Raw genomic sequence first — 13,467 nt, forward strand, 5'->3', positions numbered from 1 at the left:
ATTAAATTCTCTGGCAACAACTCTGGTAGACATTCCTGCAGTCTGCATGCTCCCCTCAAAGCATCTGTGGTATTGTGTTGTGACAAAACTGCACATTTTAGTGGCCTTTTTGGCCCCAGCACCTGTGTAATGATCATGCTGTTTCATCAGTTTCTTGGCATGCCACACCTGACAGATAGATGGATTATCTTGGCAAAGTAGAAATGCTCACTAACAGGGATGTAAACAAATCTGTGTACAACATTTCTGAGAATAAGTATTCTGTGCATATGGAACATATTTCAACTCATGAAACGTGGGACCAACACTTTTTACATGTTGGGTTTATTTTTGTTCAGCGTAAGTTCAGGAGTACAAATGTAGTTAACAAGTCATAAGTTGCATGGACTCTGTGTGCAATAGTGTTTAACAATGACTACCTCATCTCTGTACCCCACACCCAGATAATCGTAAGGCCCCTCAGTCAAGCAGTGAATTTCATACACAGATTCAACCACAAAGACCAGGGAGATTTTCCAATTCCTCGCAAAGGGCACCTACCTATATGTATAAAAATGTAAAAAGCAGACATATCCTTTTGAGCACGGTGAAGTTATTTACACTTTGGATGGTGTATCAATACACTGTCACTACAAAGACACAGGCATCCTTCATAACTCCGATGAAGGAAACCGCTCAGTGATTTCACCATGAGGCCAAATGGTGACTTTTTAAAACGGTTTGCGATTAATGGCTGTGATAAACTGAGGATGGAGCAACAGCGTTGTAGTTACTCCACAATACTAACCCAATGGAAACGAAAGCCTGTACAGAATTAGAATATTCCTTTTTGCAACAAGGCAATAAATGTGGCAAAGAACAAGTGAATTTATGTTTGGGGCTGATCCAATACCTTACAGAGCATCTCACATCATATTTTCAAGGATGGTGGTGGCTGCATCATGGTTATGGGTACGCTTGTAATAGTTAAGGACTGGGGAGTTTCAAGATACAAAAAAGTAAACGGAATGGAGATAAGCACAAGCAAAATCCTAGAGGAAAACCTGGTTCAGTCTGCTTTCCACCAGACACTGGGAGATGAACCTTTCAGCAGGACAATAACCTAAAACACAAAGCCAAATCTACACTGGAGTTGCTTACCATGACAGTGAATGTCCCTGAGTGGCTGAAGTAGTTGACTTAAATCTGCTTGTAAGTTTATGGGAAGACCTGAAAATGGTTGTCTAACAATGATCATCAACCAATTTGACAGCACTTAAAGAATAAATAAAATTATTCAAATGTTGGACAATCCAGGTGTGGAAAGCTCTTTAGCTGTAATCGCTGCCAAAGGTGATTCTAACATGTATGGACTCAGGTGGTTGATTATTTATCGAATCAAAATGTTTATTTTTTTTTACAAATGTTAGAATTTTTCTTCTACTTTGACAGAGTATTTTGTGTAGATCTACACTAACAACATGTATTTTGTGTAGATCTACACTAACAACATGTATTTTGTGTAGATCTACACTAACAACATGTATTTTGTGTAGATCTACACTAACAACATGTATTTTGTGTAGATCTACACTAACAACATGTATTTTGTGTAGATCTACACTAACAACATGTATTTTGTGTAGATCTACACTAACAACATGTATTTTGTGTAGATCTACACTAACAACATGTATTTTGTGTAGATCTACACTAACAACATGTATTTTGTGTAGATCTACACTAACAACATGTATTTTGTGTAGATCTACACTAACAACATGTATTTTGTGTAGATCTACACTAACAACATGTATTTTGTGTAGATCTACACTAACAACATGTATTTTGTGTAGATCTACACTAACAACATGTGGGAAAAGTCAAGTGTTTGTCATATGACCTTTCTTAGAAATAAAATGCCTGACAAAGCAATACTTTTTTTCTCCATTCTTATTTATTGGATGTTACCTAAGAGACATTGACAGTTTGTAAAAGCTGCATAACATTGTGCTCCAATTCTCATTCATGGTTACATTTCCATGGTTACACGTCCAAGACAAAATATAAAGTAATCATAATACACAATCTAGTATTCCACAAAATACAAACAGGATTTTTAGCATACAATATATTGCAAGATTTTCAACATGTTCCAAATTATGTAAGATGGGAGAACATTAATACTTTGGCCTCTTCGGTTTCTCCCTGAAATAAGAAGTAAAATGAATATAGAGCCGTGGGAATTTAACATTTAGCATCATAATTGACAATCTACCATTTATGTTTGAGAATATTTTCGGCAGCATCTTGCATGATGCAGTATTTCTGGAGTGGAGAGATGAGGCAGTTGTACTTGAGACGTTTTCCTCCTTTCGGAGTGTGAGCAAAATGCAGGTCACTACCGTACAGCACAGTGAGCGGCTCTGACAAGTCTCTCAGATACCACCACCACCAACTTCCTATCATATACTGTCTGCTCTCAGTCCTCTCCCACCACCATCTTACCATCTGTCTGCTCTCAGTCCTCTCCCACCACCATCTTACCGTCTGTCTGCTCTCAGTCCTCTCCCACTACCATCTGTCTGCTCTCAGTCCTCTCCCACCACCATCTTACCGTCTGTCTGCTCTCAGTCCTCTCCCACCACCATCTTACAGTCAGTCTGCTCTCAGTCCTCTCCCACCACCATCTTACCGTCTGTCTGCTCTCAGTCCTCTCCCACCACCATCTTACCATCTGTCTGCTCTCAGTCCTCTCCCACCACCATCTTACTGTCTGTCTGCTCTCAGTCCTCTCCCACCACCATCTTACAGTCTGTCTGCTCTCAGTCCTCTCCCACCACCATCTTACAGTCTGTCTGCTCTCAGTCCTCTCCCACCACCATCTTACCATCTGTCTGCTCTCAGTCCTCTCCCACCACCATCTTACAGTCTGTCTGCTCTCAGTCCTCTCCCACCACCATCTTACCATCTGTCTGCTCTCAGTCCTCTCCCACCACCATCTTACCATCTGTCTGCTCTCAGTCCTCTCCCACCACCATCTTACCGTCTGTCTGCTCTCAGTCCTCTCCCACCACCATCTTACCGTCCGTCTGCTCTCAGTCCTCTCCCACCACCATCTTACCATCTGTCTGCTCTCAGTCCTCTCCCACCACCATCTTACCATCTGTCTGCTCTCAGTCCTCTCCCACCACCATCTGTCTGCTCTCAGTCCTCTCCCACCACCATCTTACCATCTGTCTGCTCTCAGTCCTCTCCCACCACCATCTTACCGTCCGTCTGCTCTCAGTCCTCTCCCACCACCATCTTACCGTCCGTCTGCTCTCAGTCCTCTCCCACCACAGATGCTCTGTCCTCTCCCACCACCATCTGTCTGCTCTCAGTCCTCTCCCACCACCATCTGTCTGCTCTCAGTCCTCTCCCACCACCATCTGTCTGCTCTCAGTCCTCTCCCACCACCATCTGTCTGCTCTCAGTCCTCTCCCACCACCATCTTACCGTCTGTCTGCTCTCAGTCCTCTCCCACCACCATCTTACCGTCTGTCTGCTCTCAGTCCTCTCCCACCACCATCTTACCATCTGTCTGCTCTGAGTCCTCTCCCACCACCATCTTACCGTCTGTCTGCTCTCAGTCCTGTCCCACCACCATCTTACCGTCTGTCTGCTCTCAGTCCTGTCCCACCACCATCTTACCGTTTGTCTGCTCTCAGTCCTCTCCCACCACCATCTTACTGTCTGTCTGCTCTCAGTCCTCTCCCACCACCATCTTACTGTCTGTCTGCTCTCAGTCCTCTCCCACCACCATCTGTCTGCTCTCAGTCCTCTCCCACCACCATCTGTCTGCTCTCAGTCCTCTCCCACCACCATCTGTCTGCTCTCAGTCCTCTCCCACCACCATCTGTCTGCTCTCAGTCCTCTCCCACCACCATCTGTCTGCTCTCAGTCCTCTCCCACCACCATCTGTCTGCTCTCAGTCCTCTCCCACCACCATCTGTCTGCTCTCAGTCCTCTCCCACCACCATCTGTCTGCTCTCAGTCCTCTCCCACCACCATCTTACCATCTGTCTGCTCTCAGTCCTCTCCCACCACCATCTTACCGTCTGTCTGCTCTCAGTCCTCTCCCACCACCATCTTACCATCTGTCTGCTCTGAGTCCTCTCCCACCACCATCTTACTGTCTGTCTGCTCTCAGTCCTCTCCCACCATCTTACCGTCTGTCTGCTCTCAGTCCTGTCCCACCACCATCTTACCGTCTGTCTGCTCTCAGTCCTCTCCCACCACCATCTTACCGTCTGTCTGCTCTCAGTCCTCTCCCACCACCATCTTACTGTCTGTCTGCTCTCAGTCCTCTCCCACCACCATCTTACTGTCTGTCTGCTCTCAGTCCTCTCCCACCACCATCTGTCTGCTCTCAGTCCTCTCCCACCACCATCTTACTGTCAGTCTGCTCTCAGTCCTCTCCCACCACCATCTTACCGTCTGTCTGCTCTCAGTCCTCTCCCACCACCATCTTACTGTCTGTCTGCTCTCAGTCCTCTCCCACCACCATCTGTCTGCTCTCAGTCTGCTCTCAGTCCTCTCCCACCACCATCTTACCGTCTGTCTGCTCTCAGTCCTCTCCCACCACCATCTTACTGTCTGTCTGCTCTCAGTCCTCTCCCACCACCATCTGTCTGCTCTCAGTCTGCTCTCAGTCCTCTCCCACCACCATCTTACTGTCTGTCTGCTCTCAGTCCTCTCCCACCACCATCTTACCGTCTGTCTGCTCTCAGTCCTCTCCCACCACCATCTTACTGTCAGTCTGCTCTCAGTCCTCTCCCACCACCATCTTACCGTCTGTCTGCTCTCAGTCCTCTCCCACCACCATCTTACTGTCTGTCTGCTCTCAGTCCTCTCCCACCACCATCTTACCGTCTCAGTCTGCTCTCAGTCCTCTCCCACCACCATCTTACCATCTGTCTGCTCTCAGTCCTCTCCCACCACCATCTTACTGTCTGTCTGCTCTCAGCCCTCTCCCACCACCATCTTACTGTCCGTCTGCTCTCAGTCATCTCCCACCACCATCTTACCGTCTGTCTGCTCTCAGTCCTCTCCCACCACAGATGCTCTGTCCTCTCCCACCACCATCTGTCTGCTCTCAGTCCTCTCCCACCACCATCTGTCTGCTCTCAGTCCTCTCCCACCACCATCTTACTGTCTGTCTGCTCTCAGTCCTCTCCCACCACCATCTGTCTGCTCTCAGTCCTCTCCCACCACCATCTTACTGTCCGTCTGCTCTCAGTCCTCTCCCACCACCATCTTACTGTCCGTCTGCTCTCAGTCCTCTCCCACCACCATCTTACCGTCTGTCTGCTCTCAGTCCTCTCCCACCACCATCTGTCTGCTCTCAGTCCTCTCCCACCACCATCTGTCTGCTCTCAGTCCTCTCCCACCACCATCTGTCTGCTCTCAGTCCTCTCCCACCACAGATGCTCTGTCCTCTCCCACCACCATCTGTCTGCTCTCAGTCCTCAGTCGGACAGTAAGATGGTGGTGGGAGAGGACTGAGAGCAGACAGATGGTCCCACCACCATCTGTCTGCTCTCAGTCCTCTCCCACCACCATCTTACTGTCCGTCTGCTCTCAGTCCTCTCCCACCACCATCTTACTGTCTGTCTGCTCTCAGGCCTCTCCCACCACCATCTGTCTGCTCTCAGTCCTCTCCCACCACCATCTTACCATCTGTCTGCTCTGTCCTCTCCCACCACCATCTGTCTGCTCTCAGTCCTCTCCCACCACAGATGCTCTGTCCTCTCCCACCACCATCTGTCTGCTCTCAGTCCTCTCCCACCACCATCTTACCATCTGTCTGCTCTGTCCTCTCCCACCACCATCTGTCTGCTCTCAGTCCTCTCCCACCACCATCTGTCTGCTCTCAGTCCTCTCCCACCACCATCTGTCTGCTCTCAGTCCTCTCCCACCACCATCTGTCTGCTCTCAGTCCTCTCCCACCACAGATGCTCTGTCCTCTCCCACCACCATCTGTCTGCTCTCAGTCCTCTCCCACCACCATCTTACCGTCTGTCTGCTCTCAGTCCTCTCCCACCACCATCTTACTGTCTGTCTGCTCTGAGTCATGTACACTAACTGTAGGATGTCAGAAGGAAAACAGACTGAAGGAAATCTACTCACCCATCTGCCTCAGCCTTCTTCCTCTTCTCAATGATCTGTGATGGACAAAACACATGATTAATGAAACAACCTTTCCTGGTTTATGTCTCAGTATACCCTGATAACTGTCACAACCCTGTTAACAGAGCCATTAAACTGTCCACTCACAACCCTGTTAACTTCACTAGGGTAGGGGGCAGCATTTACAATTTTGGATGAAAAGCGTGCCCAAATTAAACTGCCTGCATAGGATATGCATATAATTAGTAGATTTGGATAGAAAACTCTAAAGTTCCCAAAACTGTTAAAATAATGTCTGTGTATAACAGAGCTGATATGGCAGGCGGAAACCTGAGGGAAATCCATCCAGGAAGTGGGAAATCTGAGGTTTGTAGTTAAGTGATTGCCCATCCAATATACTGTCGATGGGGTCAGATTGCACTTCCTAAGGCTTCCACTAGATGTCAAAAGTCTTTAGAATGTTTCAGGCTTCTACTAAGAAGGGGGAGAATAAAAGCTGTTTGAATCAGGGGTCTGGTTGAAAGCCTTTAGTTCAGTCATGCACGTGGCTGTGAGCACGAGCTCCGTTCCATTTCATTTCTAAAGACAAAGGAATTGTTCAGGTGGAATATTATTGAAGATTTATGATAACATTGACATGTTTCTATAAACTATTGGAACCATTTTGACTTTTTGTCTGGACTTAGTGCCCGCGCATTGTGCATTTGGATTACTGGACTAAACGCGAACAAAAAGGGAGGTATTTGGACATAAAGATTAACTTTATCAAACAAAACAAACATTTGTTGTCTAACATGGAGACCTAGGAGTGCCATCATATGAAGATCAAAGGTAAGTGATTCATTTTAATGCCATTTCTGACTTGTGACCCCTCTGCTTGGCTGGAAAATGGCTGTATGGGTTTCTGTGGCTAGGCGCTGACCTAACATAATCGCATGGTGTGCTTTTGCCGTAAAGCCTTTTTGAAATCTGACAGCGGTTACATTAAGGAGAAGTATCTTTAATCGGATGTTAAACACTTGTATCTTGGATCAATGTTTATGATGAGTATTTCTGTTATTTGATGTGGCTCTGCACTTTCACCAAATGTTTGTTTGAGACAATGCATTTCTGAACATAACCCGCCAATGTAAACAGATTTTTGGATATAAATATTACCTTTATCAACAAAAAAAACATACATGTATTGTGTAACACGAGTGCCATCAGATGAAGATCAAAGGTGATTCATTTTAATGCTATTTCTGACTTGAGCCCTCTCCTTGGCTGGAAAATGGATGTATGGTTTTCTGTGACTAGGCGCTGACCTAACATAATCGCATGGTGTGCTTTCGCAGTAAAGCCTTTTTAAAATCTGACACTGTGGTTGGATTTACAAGACGCGCTTTTGGATTTCTTTACCAAATGCCCTAACAAAAGAAGCTATTTGTACATAAATGATAACATTATCGAACAAAAACATTTACTGTGGAACTGCGATTCCTGGGAGTGCATTCTGATGAAGATCAAAGGTAAGTGAATATTTATAATGCTATTTCGGACTAATGTCGACGACCCAATATGGCGGATATCTTTTGCTGCTTTGTTGTCTGAACGCTAGACTCAGATTGCATGGTTTGCTTTTTCCGTAAAGTTTTTTTGAAATCTGACACAGGGGTTGCATTGATGAGAAGTATATCTCTAATTCAATTTCTAACAGTTGTATTTTCATCAACATTTATAATGAGTATTTCTGTAAATAGATGTGGCTCTCTGCACAATCACCACACGTTTTAGAACTACTGAACGTAACGCGCCAATGTAAAATTTGATTTTCATAAATATGCACTTTATCGAACAAAACATACATGTACTGTGTAACATGACGTCCTATGAGTGTCATCTGATGAAGATCAAAGGTTAGTGATTAATTTTACCTCTGTGCTTTTTGTGACTCCTCTCTTTGGCTGGAAAAATGGCTGTGTTTTTCTGTGAGTTGGTGGTGACCTAACAATAGTTTGTGGTGCTTTCGCTGAAAAGCATTTTTGAAATCAGACACTGTGGCTGGATTAATGAGAAGTATATCTTTAAAATACTTGTATACTTAAGGAATTTTAAATTATGAGATTTGTTGTTTTGAATTTGGCGCCCTGCATTTTCACTGGCGAGGTGGGACGCTACCGTCCCACATATCCCAGAGAGGTTGGCAGAGCCATTAAACCATCCACTCACAACCCTGTTAACAGAGCCATTAAACCATCCACTCACAGCACTGATCTTCTTCCACTGCCTGTCCAGCTCTGCCTTCTCATTGGTCTCCTTGAAGCGGCGAGTCTTCCTCCCCTCAGACATCTTGATGCCATACTGGAAAGCAGCCCTGAAAGGACAAACACAGTTTGTCTGCAATTAATTACTTGGCCCGATTAAAAGCCTTTCATAGAAATGCCAAGGAATCCAATGATGTGTCTATCGCTGTGTGCTATAATGAACGTATGAAACAGGGGATTCCAGGTTCATTGTTGAGACAAAGCGCTAAGATAACCTACTTTGGCAGAGCCTCCTTGTTGTTCATGTATTCACTGTATTCATCCTGAGTGTCAAAGTCCCAGCGACCCAGAGGACCCTTCTTGTTACCCTATAGAGGTCAGAGACAAAAACGGAGGTCAAAAGTATGTCTAGAAAGACATGGCAGACTATCAACCCAAAGGTCTATCTAGGAGGGGACTAAGGATTAAAAGATGAAGCACCAACCTGGTCCATCTTGGTGTAGTCCACCTCTTCATCACTGTCCACAGCCAAGTCGTCCATACTGAGAACAGAGAGAGAGAGAACGCCCATATCACACAGGTACACCCACTACAGCAAATGACCTGGTATATTAAGCCCAGTGTCCACCCTACTTAAGTACAGTGATGTGACGGATGAATCGGGGGACTCACGTAGCTGGGTAACACTCAGCATAGCTGTTGGACATGCCAAAGAAGTCTCCGAGCTTCTCCTCTTTACGGCCACGCGATCCAGCAGTAGCTCGCAGTTAAGGAGGCCAGCGGACAAAACATGTCCCCTCTATCCAGTCTAAATACTGGGAATGAAGACATATGTCCCCTCTATCCAGTCTAAATACTGGGAATGAAGACATATGTCCCCTCTATCCAGTCTAAATACTGGGAATGAAGACATATGTCCCCTCTATCCAGTCTAAATACTGGGAATGAAGACATAAATACTGGGAATGAAGACATATGTCCCCTCTATCCAGTCTAAATACTGGGAATGAAGACATATGTCCCCTCTATCCAGTCTAAATACTGGGAATGAAGACATATGTCCCCTCTATCCAGTCTAAATACTGGGAATGAAGACATTGTCAAGTCTAGATATGTAAGCCAAGATAATGTGGCTCTCTGGCCCAAACAGTGAAAAGGATATGTTTCTCCAGGCCACTGGGGAGTTGCTGCAAACTTCTCATTGATCAGCTTGATCTGGTCCTTCACTGATCCTGGACCTGTATGGTCCGAAGAGGATAGACAGGCCAGAGGTCAGAATGTGTAATTGGGTTGAATGGGGATCAATAAAACATTTGAAAAAGAGCATGTTATTCGTATGATATGGTTGATGAATTACCTGTCTCAGTCTCCACGGTCTCATCGTCATCTGCTCTGGGCTTCTCGAAGTAGCTGTGGCGTCTCTTTTCTTCCTCCTTGTCTCTTTCTCTCTCCCTCTCCCGCTCCCTCTCTCTGTCCCGCTCCCGGTCCCTCTCTTTCTCCCGGTAACGTTCCTTCTCCTTGTCCCGGATGGCCTTGGAGGTAGATGGGGCGTAGTCCCCGATGTCATCAAAGATGCTGTTAGGATGGAGAAAGGAATGGTTCAAGTTCAATGGGAACAACAGATCTTCAAAGAAACAGAAAGTGTTTAAATGAAAACCGCCTTTATGGAGAGCCACAACACTGACCTTACGTCTGCCTCTGGTCCTGGAACTTTCTTCTCATCAATTTTCACCCCTGTAAGAAGAAACCACTGGAAATCACTTAATTGTGAACTGTAGATAAACAAACAGATGCCATGAAAAAAGGGGTAGGTATCAGTATCCAGTTGTGAACCAATCAAAGTCATTAAGGCCAACCTCCTTTTTCCTTCTTCTTCATCTTCTTGTTGCGGGTCCCTTGTCGCAGGTAGGAGAGGATCTGGGTCAGCTTGCTGATGACAATGTCGTTGGTGGTGAGAGTTGTCTGAGCCTGAAAAGAGAAAAGTTATGCATACCTCTACATAAACCATGACTGTAATAGACATATGTTATTGTGGTCTGCAGTGCAGTCGGACCTCCATGGTGGGGCAGTCGGCCTTGCTGCGGATCAGTGTGGTGGGGATGTCGGTGTCTGCGTACTCATCCTCCAGGTCCACTACGTATGCCATACGGCCGGGCAGGAACAGCTCATTCCTCTCAAACTGGCGGCCCTTGAACATGATCCGGTAGATATTCCTTCCTGAGGGTGGAGCAGAGAAACCGTCAACACCACCAACCAACTGGAGTGATTTACCTTTACATGGGCTCAAATTCCAGTAGATAAGGACTATTACTTACCTAGACGTGTCTTGAACTCTATTTTCTCCTCTGGTTCAATCTCTTTCCTGGAGGAAAGGATACAGGTTCATTTCTCTGGAATGAGGACACTGGAGAGCTCGTTCAGGAAAAAAAATAACGTTCTATGCTATGAGAAAATAATGAAGAGTGGGGAAAATATGAACACACATACTTGACTTCCTTTGTTACTTTTTCAATCATATCTTCCTCCTCCTTCTCCTTGCTGGTGATCTCAGCACGTACCTGCAAGTAGACAAGCATGATATCCATGTCAACCATTTCCTGTAGGTCGACACAGTCCCTTGCTTGTTCCATTATATGGCACAGCAGAGGATGTTTTCTTCACCTCTGGGTCTACACTGCAGGAGTGATAGAACAGGGTGACCTACTTGGTATTTTCACTCTTTTCAGCGAGGGAGGGAGCAATGACAGTGTGTCCCATTGAAACAGCCAAGGAATTAGCATCCCTTAGCTTCAGCATACTTCAAACCAGATATCTTCTACAATATAGATGGCATTCTACAACTACTACATGACTGTTACTGATCATCTGAGCTCAAGCATCTTCAGATTAGTTCATTTTAGGTTAAAATGCTATTCTTTTACCCCCCTTTTTTCTAAAACGTGACTCAAGTTTTATTGACAGGTCCAGGTTAAACATGTAGATAGGGGAGACAGTAAGAGGGATAAAGCTCAGGAAGTGAGTGGTGGAAAGGGAATCAAACCACTGCCCTTAGGGGCATTTTGGTCAGGGGGCAGCAGAACTACCACTAGACCAGCTACCCGGAACTTGAAACGCTATTCTATTGGCAAAGACCAAGAATCTGGGCGGGCAGCTTCTGTTTATTGATGAACCCTAGCATCATGAAAAGGACAATAGACTGACCTTCTGCAAAAGGGCAAAATCCAACCCTTTCACCAAGTGAGTGTGTTCCATGTCACCACCCAAGAACTTAGACTCTTGGATCATCTGCCGTCTCTTCTCAGCTGCTGAATTATCCCTGTCGATACAATACATCACCATGGACATTCATACAGAACACGTCCATACACCACCACTCCCGCTGGGGAGTAGACAGTAGCATTATGGGAAACTCACGCCTCGGCTGTGGGCCCCACTGCTCTGTAATTGGCTGTTGTGCTGATGAGCTCTGTCTCCTCGTAGTCCTTGTTGACGCCATCACGACGCTCCCGGGCACGGTCACGGTACTTCTCAGCTAACTCCCGCTCCCTCTCCACTTCCTGCTGACGCAGCTTGGCGTAATAACTGATAGGGGTAGCAGAGGGCAGTGAGTGACCGCTGAGAGACCTCAGGCAGTGTGACAACAAACATTCCGTTTAATCAAATTATAAGAGACAGTTATTATAGGCTCTGCCACCCTTAATAAAAGAATCACCTTTTCTTCTTCCGTCTACGGGCTGCAGGATCATCCTCTTCGCTGTAGTCCCGGGGCATCCTGTAAAAAAGCTCATTCAGTTCTAGAAGTGTTGATTCAAAAGACTTGGACTTAATCCCCAAATCTGCCATTTCATTAATATATTTGTGATCCAACAGACTACTCTATGGCACTGTAAATCCATCACTCACTCATGATGTCTGGAGGATTTGGAGGATGGGGGAGCTGACGAGGGCGTGGCACGAGGGGTCATCAAAAGTTTACGGAAGTCCTCATTTGTCAGCTTGGACCTGAAAAAAAAGGTGAGGGGAGGGTTAAGTCGCACAAGTATGTGTAGTCTAAGGTAGTCTTGGAAGACTTTCAGACAATTCGTACTCATCCAAAATGTACGGCGAACCAATCAAAACATCTCAGACATATTCAATAAGTGTCATCACACTGGGTCCTCTGTTCTCATGACCCAAAGGTTGATGTAGTGACCAAATGTGTTGTCATGCAAATACTGTAAACGGCAACAAAAGCCTCACTTACTGAAGTGCTGACCGGTGGTCCTCCACCTCATGCCCATCCGGAGCCAGAGGGTTGGAGAACGACTCCGCTGTAAAATAAATAAGTTAGTACCTGCGGACGCCATTTTCCCGGCGAGAACTGGCAACTGTGCCAATTGGGGCGCGCTTCACTTCGACTGCATCGAATGAGGTTAACTTGTACTAAATAATTAATACGTGGTTGACGCCACTGCAGTAAAACACCAATTAGCTAAGAGTTCACAAATGGCTATCAAAATATACATATTGAGCAGTTATACATATAAAGAGGTAATTGAGAGGTTACTTTTCCTTTGCACGATGGCCAAACAGTGGCTACTCAGACAGGCTATTTTACAGTAGCTAGTTAGCTAGCTAGCCACCATAGCTTGTTAACTAACAAACACCCCTAGCTAGTTAGTTACGGTTGTCTTTTGTGTCTGGAAATATGAATCCATATAGCTATATACATTACTAATGCAACGTGTAAACGTAATATTCAGTAACGCTAGCTGCACAGACAAATGGTGAAAGTTATCAGTAGCGAACATCAGCTATCTTTGTTAGTTGGCTAGCTAGCTGACGTTAGCTCACACAATGCCAAATAAATTAAACTTACTCTCTCGTTCTCCTCGTTCTCGTTCCGGCATGTTGAACGAAGTTGGTCTCACTCAAGTAAAACAAAAAGTTTGCGATCAACTATTGCTAAATGTATAACCTAGCTATGTTGTTGATGGTGATGTGTGCTGTGAAAACGGAAATGACAGTCAACATTCGATTGGTATGGTCTTGATTTGCGGCGCAAACGTTACGTCAACCTTAAACGTGGAAT

At 45.6% G+C, this 13,467-nt stretch overlaps 1 protein-coding gene across 1 annotated transcript; it reads right to left on the bottom strand.

Annotated features, from left to right (window-relative positions):
- Positions 1-1,914: 1,914 nt before the first annotated feature.
- ik (IK cytokine) lies at positions 1,915-13,426 on the bottom strand. Its single transcript, XM_046316915.1, has 19 exons — positions 13,255-13,426; positions 12,640-12,706; positions 12,300-12,398; positions 12,109-12,168; positions 11,811-11,978; positions 11,598-11,712; positions 10,884-10,954; positions 10,712-10,758; positions 10,450-10,613; positions 10,253-10,364; positions 10,082-10,130; positions 9,754-9,971; positions 9,559-9,634; positions 9,069-9,152; positions 8,881-8,938; positions 8,676-8,764; positions 8,398-8,506; positions 6,151-6,185; positions 1,915-2,187 (listed from the first exon to the last, which is right to left on the bottom strand). Exons 1-19 carry the CDS (start codon positions 13,283-13,285, stop codon positions 2,160-2,162), a joined length of 1,680 nt encoding a protein of 559 aa, XP_046172871.1. The 5' UTR covers positions 13,286-13,426; the 3' UTR covers positions 1,915-2,159.
- Positions 13,427-13,467: the final 41 nt, after the last annotated feature.

The sequence above is a fragment of the Oncorhynchus gorbuscha genome, linkage group LG20, assembly GCF_021184085.1.
Source record: "Oncorhynchus gorbuscha isolate QuinsamMale2020 ecotype Even-year linkage group LG20, OgorEven_v1.0, whole genome shotgun sequence".
In the NCBI taxonomy this organism is placed as follows: Eukaryota; Metazoa; Chordata; class Actinopteri; order Salmoniformes; family Salmonidae; genus Oncorhynchus; species Oncorhynchus gorbuscha.